The 12,523-nt window shown below is 32.3% G+C and overlaps 2 protein-coding genes across 2 annotated transcripts; both read right to left on the bottom strand.

Annotated features, from left to right (window-relative positions):
- Nucleotides 1–959: 959 nt before the first annotated feature.
- LOC145035253 (pectinesterase-like) lies at nt 960–2,757 on the bottom strand. Its single transcript, XM_078983826.1, has 2 exons — nt 1,761–2,757; nt 960–1,657 (listed from the first exon to the last, which is right to left on the bottom strand). Exons 1-2 carry the CDS (start codon nt 2,755–2,757, stop codon nt 960–962), a joined length of 1,695 nt encoding a protein of 564 aa, XP_078839952.1.
- Nucleotides 2,758–5,679: 2,922 nt separating this feature from the next.
- IBR3 (acyl-CoA dehydrogenase-like protein) lies at nt 5,680–10,655 on the bottom strand. Its single transcript, XM_078983215.1, has 17 exons — nt 10,313–10,655; nt 9,619–9,753; nt 9,396–9,536; nt 9,172–9,303; nt 8,916–9,101; nt 8,733–8,810; nt 8,515–8,634; nt 8,325–8,423; nt 8,106–8,223; nt 7,718–7,992; nt 7,238–7,429; nt 7,018–7,160; nt 6,859–6,943; nt 6,557–6,766; nt 6,319–6,471; nt 6,097–6,201; nt 5,680–6,027 (listed from the first exon to the last, which is right to left on the bottom strand). Exons 1-17 carry the CDS (start codon nt 10,445–10,447, stop codon nt 5,836–5,838), a joined length of 2,499 nt encoding a protein of 832 aa, XP_078839341.1. The 5' UTR covers nt 10,448–10,655; the 3' UTR covers nt 5,680–5,835.
- Between the last annotated feature and the right edge of the window lie 1,868 nt (nt 10,656–12,523).

Here is a 12,523-nt window from a genome sequence, read left to right as displayed (position 1 = left end):
TCTCAAAGTACAATGCTAAAATTGGATAGAATTTCAAAGCTTGATGTTAACAGGAGAAAGAGTATTGAAAAAATAACAACCAAGTTTCAAAAATATAGAACATGTATGTGTGTTTGTATGTGAATAACAACCAAGTTTCAAACCATTTTACATATTAATTTAAAATACTTTTGATACAGTTACAAAATGTAAAATGGTCATATTCAATATTTAACACATTCAGCCAGATATGTAATCAAACAACATGTTTCAGTCAAAGACACATTCAATCAGAGCTTCAAACTCAGTTAGGGCTTTGACTCGGTTAGATCTAACTAGTTAATAACTATCAAACAATCTCTAACTGCAATTTCCTCATTATATTATTAGATTGAGATTGTGTTTGACACACATAAGATACTTTATTTTTTGAGTCTATAACAGTACAATATTTGGTGAAACCACTAAAATATCTTGTAACCAAACTTTTAAAAAAGTTATTTGAAACAACTTACTCATAAACTAATAGGCTTTTTTATATAAGTTTTCCGATTATACCATTATATTCTTAGAGCATCCACAATAGGGGTTTAATAAAAGTTGAACAAATTATGACTTTGATTGAATATAAGTTTAATGGAATGTGAGTGATAACATTAATGGAATGTGAGTGATAACATGGATGAGAGTTGAATGATCATTGAGTGGTTCAATGGATTTAAGCTTTTCTTTTTCAATTAAATTTCAAAACTAATATAGAAATCTATTAAAATTTGTAGGGTTTAATGGAATATGGATGTTAAAAGGTATAATGAAATGCTAATATAATGTGAACTTACTTTTTCTATTACCAAAGGTAGTTAGGATTGGAATCTTAGATGTATATCTACTTTTGTACTTAATATTTAAAGGCAGATTATTCCTCAAAACCTAATGCTACAATCTCTAATTGATATAACAATGGGAAGCGAATTACAACATTACACATTCATCATGCCGGAAGTATAAGGGACACCAGTTGCCTTTATCCATAGATCTCCTTGTATGTATTTCCCCGGGGTGTAACGAGCAGCCTCCTCCGGAGTTATCTTCTTGATACCCTTCCATCTTACCCTGTGGCTTGTGTTAGACCCTGGTCCTCTATTGTTAAACTCGCCATAATAACATGTATCAAGCCCGAACGTCCCGGCCCACGGGGCCCACCCTTGAGGGGCAATAATCCCGTCGATGAATGACTGCATGATGATGGTTCTGGAGTACAATTTCCATGGACGACCGAGGTAAGTTCTTGGCCTTGGGTTGGTCGCCAAGTAGTCCTGATCGCCGGTGATGGTGCAGTTTTGGAGAATCAGGCCACCTTGTGAGCTGCGGTCCTTCCGCCCCTGAGCTGTCACAACGCAGTCGTTGTTAAGTGGCGGCTTCCTGACAATCATCTTGCAGTCTTGGAAGACAGCCGCTGCGTTTCCAAAGACGAAGTCTACTGTTCCTTTGATGGTGCATTGCCTATAAAACTGGCGATAAGCGTGGGCATAAAGGGTGTCTTGGTATCCGTACATGGCGCAGTTGTGGATGATGGCCATATCGCCGGAGATACGCAAGGCCACCGCCTGATGCTTTACTGGCCCCGCCGTGTTCTCAAACCCTATTCCCTTCGCCATGAACCCATCACCATTCACAGCTTTTTCATTTCAATAACAAACATTGATAAATAATTATCAATATATAATGAAATCTTGAAAAAACCAAAGTTTGTCAGTTTTAGCCATGGTTTTTGGACTTACCAACGGTAGCGGTGTAAAAAGTTGCTTCTCCATCGTCGTAACTCTTGTTTCCAATGATTCTAGTATTTTTATGACCTTCACCGATGAAGACGACATTATTAACAAGCCTAGGAATGTCGACATACTCCTTGTAAACACCTTGCTTGATCAGTATAATAAATGGCTGTGTGTTGTTGTTGGGAACCTTCTTAATCGCTTCCATGATGGTCTTAAACGTTCCAGACCCATCCTGAGCCACAATCACATTAGGCTTCAACGTTTTCCAATCAACATCAAGCAGCAACCGTTTATAGCCTTTCTTCCACCATGCATATGCATGATGATCATCGTTCAGACCTTTATCCAGAAGCCTACGGCTACCCATGGACGTTAACTGGACCTCCCCAAGATATTCATCAACACTATTCACCATCGCGAGACTATTGCTCGTGAGCTTCCCACCCAATTTCAATATCTTCTTCATTTTCTCTCCAACATCACCAGTCGTGTTCGTGAACCCTTCTAGACAAGTCTCTTGGTACGTTAAAGAACCACTGAGCCACACCTTAAGGTCTGCAAGGTATTCCTCCGTCTTTGAAATATCAAAGTTGTCAAGCTTTTTCAACGATCTTTTGAGGTCATCAATGGAGGTAGTGAGAAGCGATTTACACATCTGTAATGCTTGAGTAGCTCTAGGGTCCTTGGCCACTGCTTGAAGGGTAGATGACTTATTAATGGCGTGCTCAATCTCATTTATCGCAGAATTGAAAGCTATCTTCATGAGCTCTTGAGGCTCATCTGTGTCGTTTGCATTGGCAAGACTCTTTCGACACGATTTCCTGTAATCTGTATGTTGGCAAAGCGATTCTACTGCCTTGTTGCTGGTTGTAACCTTGTGTTCCTCCGTCTCGTTGGCTTTGTTGTATATTTTAACAACACCAACTGCTCCGCTCACCGCCATTATTAGTAGGACGACTGCAATTCCGATAATGGTGAACTTTCTGCTTCCGTCGTCCATTTGTCTTGTCTTCTACTATATTTCTATATTTACATAAAATACCAAAAAAACGTTAAGAAAAAGTTCTAAGAAAACTACCGAATCTAGAGAGCTAAAGGTTTTGGGTTCAATCCGTAAGCCAGATATTAACGTATTATTTATATGGTTGAATGTTGTTAGATTTTTCAGTTATGAATGTTTCGTTGGTTGTTTTTGGACAGTAAATTAAATATGCATTTTTTGGACTTTATTATTTCACTTAATTAAGAAGTTTATGAAATACAATTAATGTTATCAATATTTTTAATGATTAATAATGATATAAAGTAATTTTAGATTGAAGCAAATAACTTTTATGCTGTAGTACTTACATTTTGGAAAATTTGTTGTAAAACTTTATACAACTACTTGGAATATGGGCTTTCATCCTCTCATTTTTTTCCTCTTTCTTGTCGTAAAGATTTAGACAATTACATGGAATTACTGTTGTGTGTACGCATTTCCACAAATTGCATTCGAATTCAATCCTTTTGTTAAGATACGCATGTTTAATATAAACACCCATAACAGATGTAACACAACACAATTTGTCCAAAAAACAAATATCTAAAAGATAAATAAACTACAATTTCATAAACCCAAATAAATAAATATACCTTCTTTAGCCTTATCTTATGCGCTTTTCAGCAAACTTGAAATCACCATGACGAAGATGACAATGATGCTATTTTTTTTTTTTTCAAAAAATGCACAATGTAGAGACTGATTCTTGTAATTAATTTTTTTACCATGAAATATTATTATATATGATGAACACCAATTGTTTTTCGTAACGGTCATTGGTACAGACTTCATAAGAGATGTTGTCAAAATTTTGTATTATAACAATATAATTATATATAGACAATTATAACATATCATTTATATGCTATACAACATATTATATATAGACAATAACATTTCATTTATAGGCATTAACTGTCAACATTGATTTTTATAATATATATTTTTAATCGTTATATATATATATATATATATATATATATATATATATATATATATATATATATATATATATATATATATATATATATAACTAATTAAGTCAAAGCTTTGTTTATATATAAATAGTGCATGCTTATTATATCTCAATGTAATTTGAAATAGACATTAATTTCAGCATTAATTGCTGATTGTTATGAATTCTATCATGAAAAATAATCATATAAAAGTTAGTAAATTTCCAAAAATATAAAAATATGTTAATTATAATAAATCTTTCATAATAGTTTATATATATATATATATATATATATATATATATATATATATATATATATACCCTCACTAATTAATGAATGTTTTTTTATCATTTGTCACACTCTCATTCAATTTGTCAAATGTCATTTTGTGGTTATTTTGAATTATTTTCTTTCCACACGTCATTTTATGAGTTTTTGTATTTTATTAAATTTTACATAATATTTTAATATAATAATTGCAATAAATGTAGTAATAAATTGATATCAATTATATTAATGAACTTACCTTTTAACTTAAAATTCCCAAAATTAAAGCTGATTAGTTTTCTTATATTTATTTAAATTTTTGGTTTAAATTAATCCATGTAATACATGAGTCTCACAATTAGTATATATTAAAACTAAGATTTGAGAATTTACAGTTATTTTTCTTAATTTTGAAATTAATTGTTGAATTATTTCATTATACACTATTTTTAACAACCGTGTAATCATATACGATCACTATTAGATTTTAACAACCGTGTAATCATATACGATCACTATTAGGTTTGATCTAGACAGCATCATTCATAAACGATCAAAAATTTTAGTCAACATTACACACTCATATTTTTTAATTAATATCCTTCATTTAAGAAAAAAAGTTTCATAGGCCCTAAAGCATCATATATCGTATTGTAGGATATGAACTTTGCCATTTTGGTGAATTGCATAGTTAACACGAATATCAAATTTGAAGAAAGAATGTATCGCATCATAACTTGGAAGTTAAAGATAGTAAAGGTAATTTCTATGTTTTTTTTTTTTTTTTTTATGTTTCTACCAAAAAAACAAAAATGATATGTCAAATCTAGTTAACTAAGTTAAAAACAAGTAATATCTAAGTTTACAAAATTGACCTTTACATGTTTAAATTTTCTATTTAACCTAAAGATAACCTTTTAAATGATATTTTTAGTTTGTTTACTCCCACTTAACATCAGATGATAAAATTCTTATAAATAAGTCCTTATCCTAATTAAAAGGACTTATTCAAACATTATTCTTTAGTTCCTATTGTTAAAGATTATTTAAATATTATTCTTTAGTTCTTATTGTTAAAGATTTCGACTTATATCATCTAATTAATTAAATACATTTTAATTTTAACTATATTAAATTAGCTGTTTTGAAGTTTAAATCAAATACTTTTATTTAATTTAATTTAACAATTTAGTTTACAATAAGTTTTTTATATATAGAGATACCACTAATTGTTAAAACTTCTAACTACACAATGCATACGCTACATATATAGTCAAGATGAGATTCACTCCTTTCATTGTTGGGGTATGATAACGTTTTAAGGCCATTGAGAATAAATTTGAGCATGTAGCCACACCCAGATGCTTCTATTGATCTTACTCATTCACAAATCAAGAAACCAACATTGAACTCGTATAAGAATGATTGGGTCCACTATCATTAATAAATTAATGGATATGCTTAGTTGATCTAATTCTTGTTCTAACTAGATTGATAAAAAAATTTAGTTGCAAATTTACCTCCACCTCCAGTTGTACATAATCGCAAGTAGACATGTTGCCCCGATGTTATGCCATAATTGCAATGATGCATTCATTATTGTTTATGATTATGATAATAATAATAATAATAATAATAATACACAACCTGAAACTTGTCAAATGTCTATAGTAAAGACATGTGATGTAAGTAGTTGCACATTACCAATCTATTACCATGTTGCATTGGATTTAACCACTTATCTTCCCTTTATTTTTTCTAGCTCTTATACTTGACAAGTTGCACAAATATTAGTTTATATAAAAAATATTCAAAGCTTGGCCCTTTTTAGTTCTAATTTCCCAATTGTCCCCAAATGAACTTCATCGGGACCATCTGCCATTCTTAGAGTCCTGGCTTGAGCCCAAAGAAGGGACAAAACAGTGTCCCCCGATACCCCTGCTGCACCATGCACTTGCATCGCCATGTCCAGCACCTTCAACGCCATATTAGGAGCCGCCACCTGTCCCACAACAACGAAATCAAAATCACACACCCAAAAAAAAATTAAAAATAATTACCAAATTGTTACCTTGGCCATTGCGAGGGTCCCACGGGCTTTCTTGTTTCCATGGCGATCAAGTTGATCTGCGGCTTCGAAAACTAACAGTCTGGTTCTCTCTAGCTCGATTCGACACTGGATTCAAAATAGCAATGTACTTTCTTTACTATTGCTATATCAATATTGGCAAATGTACTTTTTTTTTTTTAAAAATATATATTATATAACAGATACATATAATTAATTAAGTACCTTGGCTAAATCAGAAACAAAGGAGCCGTGTTGAGCGATGTATTTTCCAAATGTTTTTCTTTGAAGAGCTCTTTGAACCATTAACTGCATCCCTCGTTCTGCTGCACCTATTAATCGCATACAGTGATGCAACCTCCCTGGACCCAACCTTCCCTGCATAATACACAAAATAAAAAAGAAATTAACAAAAAAAAAAAGTATCCACAACACTACCTAAAAAAGAGGGCTTTTGTATTACCTGTGCAATCTCAAAGCCTCGACCCTCCCCCAACAAAATATTTTTAACCGGGACACGAACATTCTCAAATGTAATCTCTGCATGTCCATGAGGTGCATCATCAAATCCAAACACTGTGAGAGGTCTTATTATTTTTACACCAGGGGTATTTATGTCCACAAGAATCATGGACTGCTGTTTATGAATTGGGGCATTGAAGTCCGTTTTCCCCTGCATAAATTAAAAAAAATAAAAAAGAATCAAATTTAAGCTTCAAAAGTTGCATGAATTCATTAAGCTATCAAGAGAAATTTGGAACTAACCATAAGTATAAGAAGTTTACATCTCGGATCCATGGCTCCACTTGTCCACCATTTCCTTCCATTTATAACATAAGTATCGCCTTCTCTGTTCATGTTATTAAATTTCATTATAATCTACACTAATAATTTTTCATAACTTTTTATAACTATAAAAAAAACCTTTTTATAGAACACTCTATATTAGTTGCATCAGATGAAGCAACTTTAGGTTCTGTCATTGCAAATCCAGACCGGATTGATCCATTAAGCAATGGAATAAGCCATTCTTGAAGCTGTTCTTTGCTTCCATACCGTAATAATACCTAACATCAAAAATAATATAAACATTTAAAATCGTCCCATAATATTAGTTATGATAAAATATACAATTTTTATTTACCTCCATATTTCCGGTATCAGGGGCCCCACAATTGAACACCTGTGGGGCCCATACAGAACGACCCATTATCTCACAAAGGTATCCATATTCAAGATTTGAAAGCCCAGCACCCAATTGGTTAGGAAATCCTCCGATGACATCATCATTTCTACCTTCACAAAGAACTTCTCTTGCCCTTGCAGCACTATCAACCTGGTAACAAAATAATGATTTAAATAAAATATGTCTGTCGCTTTTAATTTGGCATATAAAAGAAAAAGAAAAAAAAAACCATTCTATTGTTTAACAACTAATACTTTATTTTTTCCAATCAAACCATAGAAGTTTCAGACATTTTTCCAAATTAACCTTTTTGACATGTTATATCGGGTCAAAATGGTTAACTTGCATAAATGTCTGAAAGTTTACTCAAAATATGTTGGTTTTTCTATAATTTACCAAGAAATTTATAAATAAATCTAGTGGGAAAAGGCATATTACAGGTATAAAAAGGTTCCATAGGCCTTGTTGCTTTGCAATCTCCTTTAATTTTTCCTCTTGTGGATGAACTGTCCAACGCATTGAAGACTGAGCAAGCTTGCTGAACTCCTGCTCCATTGGATATATACGTTCCTCAATAAACTTTATTAATTTTTCTCTTAAATCCTTAATTTTTTTATTAGGAACAAATCCACCTCCACCTCCACCTCCCTCTTCCAATTCTTCATACTTCTTGTTATTTGCAATGGAAGATACATAATCTCTTCCTCTTGTAACTAGAAAGTTAGAAGGAAGAAAGATCCATTAAGGTGGATTATACAAAATATAAACAAAATAAACTATTCAAGAAAAGTCACTCCCAAGTTCAAATAAAAGAAAATGGAGTTACCAGATGGAGGATTTTGTGACAAAACAGATTCCCTTTGGATATAAGACCAGGCAATTTGTATAAGATCATTGGCTTTTTCCCCTGCATCTTGTGCACGTTTTCCACCAGATGCGTTTCCCTGGAATGGAATTCATGATTCCTTGAGTCATTTCAAATACTCCAACACACAATTAGCATTTATTTTATTGTTCTACTTTTATAAAAATAAATCATGCATACCATAATATATCTACTGTGGACACCTGCCAAGATTGAAGCACCACGGAAAAACGAAAATGCAATATAAAACTTCCATCCAGCAAGAGGCCATGCTTTTCCCTAGAATTAATTTATAAATTAATAATCAGGGAAAGATTATATACATATAAGTTGACCTACAAAAGTCAAACATTTTTAATAATGATCTTACAGAAGCAGAGCAATAGTCTGCAAGATATTCTTCCAATGAAGGAACTCCTTGAGGAGCATCATCCATTTCAAAACCTCCATTATGTTTAACTTTCTCATGTGAAATATCTCCAACGTAAAACTGCCAGATGGAAGGACAAAATGGTAATTTACTTTTGGCTAAAAATGTTTTGTTATGTATCATGTATGATATCCTAATAGTGAAAATAACAGGTTTACCAGACAGCTGTATGCAACATCACACATCTGGTTTCCAAGAGTGGACAACTCCCAATCAAGAATCCCAATCACTCTATCCTGCATTTCCAAAATTCTACAAAGTATTAAATACACAAACAAAAGAAATACGTTCTGATAAAATTATATAAAAAATGAACGATTATAAGCTTCAAAGAAACACACCTCAACAGGATGGAAAACAAGATTATCAATCCGAAAATCACCATGGACAAGACCTGTTGTGCTTCCAGAAGAATCTTCAAAAGGAATATTCTCACGCAACCAACCAATAAGTTGCAACATTTTAGGGTTTCTTTCAGATTTTCCTTCACCAGTAGAAGCAATGTACTGGTTTGCCCATCTTTCCACCTGATATATATACATCATTTAAGAAAAATCATAATCTCTTTGAGTAAAAATAAATAAAAATTCAATATACCTGTCGTTTACAATAGTTGTTTCGTCTACCATAATCTCCAAGACCAATAGCATCAACATCAGCAGAATGAAGAGAAGCTAAAGCTTTAGCAGTAGCATGGTATAAAGCTCGCCTTCTATTGGGTGCTATTCCCTAAATAAAATCAATGGAGATTTATTAAGAACAATGTGATTAAAGATTTTGGAGATGAATTAGAGGTTATGATACAGATTACAGATACTTACAGGTAGCATAGGGTCTAAGAATATGCGTCCTTCCAGAAACTCCATGATGTAGAATGGAGTTCCAATTACACTTGAATCTGTACATAAACAGAAGACTTTGGGGACAGGAACAAGTGTATGAGTACCTAATGCATGAAGCACCTGTTGTATTAAAAAATTGAATGATAAATATGAGATAAATCGGATTTTTGAGGTTGAAATGAAAAGATTTGACAAAACTGACCTGAAATTCTCTTTCAACAGCATGAGCAGACTGGAGGAGCTTTCCAGGGGGCTTCTTTCTCAAAACATACCTCTTCAATAGAGCCCCTGACTGAAGTTCTAGAAGATATGTTGGATTTGACTGGCCATGCCCAAACTGATCAACAAGAAGTAGTAGATAAGAAACAGTGGAAGGATGAATTTCAAATTTGAATTTGGAGGAAAAGATACCGGGAAAGAAAAGTGGCTTTAAAGTTTAAATCATAATACGATTACGAGGGATTGTCACTTCGTTAATTCTAATCTATTCCAGTTTTTCAACTCTCGATGGAGCATAACAAGGGTTAAACACTCCTAATCTTGTAAAAATCTATGCAAAGCGGTAATTTCATCAGAGATCAACATTTGATTCATACAAAGCCCTACGCCTTCTAATTCGAATTCACAAAATCACCTCATTGAAAACGCATAAGGTCTGTAAGAGAGATTAATCGGTCGTATTCTATTGGATTTCCCTAAATTTTTTGATAACAAATCCGATCAAATAGCATGAACCGACAAAAGGTTGTGCTTTCGTGACAGAAATAAAACAAAAGCATATACCCAACACTACCTCATAACTGAAAACTGGATAAGATACTAATTTGTAAGTACAAAATACGAAGAGGGTTAGGGGTGATCATCATTCATCAGGATTAAAGGACAGCAAAATTAACCTGGGAAATGGAAAACTTGGAGGAAGAAACAGGGAAGCCTTCAACATGAATAGAACAGTAGCGAAACAAGGCATCGGTGTCAAATTGAATTGCTGAATTCGGTTTTCCTACAAGCTCATCCGTATTCAGAGCCATCTTGGACGGAAAAAGAAAAAAGAAAACAAGTTTCGTCTGAAAATCGCAAGGAGAAAGATATGGATTGAGTCAGCGAGTGTAGTTTTTCTTGGGAGTATCAACACGGGTTGAAATTGAAAATGCTGCGTATATACTGAGTACTGACGTGACGGGCTTGGCTTTGCTTTGTAGTGTTGCTGTTTGGACTTTGGATACAGATTTTGAAGGTCGGCACCCAATCCAATCCATTTCACTCTAATGATAAGGGCTCGACAACAACCGAACATTTAGCCAAATTGTTCGGCTAATCGATTCGTTACATGAGAGATTTTTTCATCAAGGATACCGTGTTAAATGTCTGCAGTACGGGGGTGTTAAATGTCTGCAGTCTGCGGATCACATCTGTAGACCTCTGCAGTAGAAGAGGTGGACCAAACATCTGCAGTCTGAAAAAAGAAGACTGTTTGTTTTTTTAACATCTGCGGGCTATTAAAATAAACTGAAATCTAAATAAACTGATTTTTTAAAACTTCAAAGCGAATTTTTTATATATTTTTACGACTTTATTATAAATATATAACGAATCTAGATCAACTTTTATGTATTATTATATAAAAAATAAAAATAAAAATGGTATTAATTCATATACATATTTGATAAAAACCAACAAATTTGATTGCAAAGTGATAACTAAACATTATAATTAGTGATCAAAGAATTTGATACATAAATAGATGGAAATAAACTTCGATTTTTTCAAATAAATCTATTAAAAACGTACAATAAATATTTTCTCGAGAAATTGATGATACTCTATTAAATAAAGTTTTACAAAATTTTGGCAAAAAAATATAAGAATATATTATGATTTTTTTTTTCATATTTATATAAACAACTTCAACGACTATTATTATAATAAATTTTTATTTATAAATTTGTTAAAAATATCATGTTTGTATCGTCAAATGTTTTTTTTTAAGTTTTGTAATTTTTTTTTCATATTGTTTTGGAAAAAATATAAATTAAAAAAAAACTTAAAAAAAATAAAGATATATATGTTTTTTTAAGCTAGAAGATGTCTGAAGATGTTAGAAGACTCTGGTCCACATCTGCGCCAAGAAGAGGGCGCGCAGACATTTTTAGGTCTGCAGTCTTCAAAAAAACAAACAGTCTGCGAAGACTAATGTCTGCGCGTGGTCTGCGCGGCGCAGACAGAAGATGTCTCGCAGATCTGCAGACAAAAAACAAACACTACCTTAGACAATTGTTGACACGTTTCGGAAAAAAATATAAACGAAATTGGAACGAAATTGAAATTTGAATTCGTATTCGTATCATGTTTGTGTTCGTGTTTAAAATTCGATACGAAATTGACACGATTTAGCATTTATTTTTCGTGTTTTCTGTGTTTGTCGTGTTATGTATGAGTAAATATTAATTAAATAAACTAATCTTTTTATTATGTTATCTTTGTCGTATCATGTCGTGTTTGCCGTTTTTTAATCGATTTGTTTTCATGTTAGTTAAAAAAAACACGACATTATATCGTGTTGTGTGTTCGTGTTACATAAAACCATGTCGTGTCAGAAAAAAACACAACACGATGACCCAATATGTCATCCCTAGTGTTAAACAACTAGTGCTAAATTGCTAATTAACTGTGAAAGAAATAATTTGATAAGTAAAATAAGTAATTGATTATGATCTTTGCACATTAGAAAACAAACATGATTGGATTTACATTCCCTATGAACAAATAATTGATATTACATCTAATCATCTCACAACCAATTTTACATGCTAATTTTTTTAAACATAAAATAGCTTCAAAAATAGGAGCATTCCAATGTCCACATATTATAAAGAAAAAATTAGTAAGAATGGTCCCTTGTGGTATATCGAAAATTACCACTTTGAGCCAAATAGGTTTTGATTAGTACAAATGGTCCAAAAATTTCCATTTTATTGCTAGTTTAATCCATTATGCTTTAATTTTTTTTTTTTTTTTATAAAATGATGATTTTGCCCATTTTTTTTTCATTTTTTATTACAAAAAGTAAAAGAAGAAAAGAAAAAAAAAAAAATACTCTCTCTCTC

Source organism: Lactuca saligna, chromosome 3 (genome assembly GCF_052625555.1).
Source record: "Lactuca saligna cultivar CGN05327 chromosome 3, ASM5262555v1, whole genome shotgun sequence".
Lineage (NCBI taxonomy): Eukaryota > Viridiplantae > Streptophyta > Magnoliopsida > Asterales > Asteraceae > Lactuca > Lactuca saligna.
Note: the sequence above shows the minus strand (reverse complement) of the source record. Positions and strands in the feature narration are given on the sequence as shown.

Coding starts and splice junctions, on each gene's coding strand:
- IBR3 (XM_078983215.1), bottom strand. CDS start 10,447: ATGGCTCTGAATACGGATGAGCTTGTAGGAAAACCGAATTCAGCAATT. Junction 9,537..9,618: donor CTGTTGAAAGAGAATTTCAG/GTCAGTTTTGTC, acceptor TTAATACAACAG/GTGCTTCATGCATTAGGTAC. Junction 6,202..6,318: donor TTGTTTCTGATTTAGCCAAG/GTACTTAATTAA, acceptor TTTTGAATCCAG/TGTCGAATCGAGCTAGAGAG.
- LOC145035253 (XM_078983826.1), bottom strand. CDS start 2,757: ATGGACGACGGAAGCAGAAAGTTCACCATTATCGGAATTGCAGTCGTC. Junction 1,658..1,760: donor TTTTTACACCGCTACCGTTG/GTAAGTCCAAAA, acceptor GAAATGAAAAAG/CTGTGAATGGTGATGGGTTC.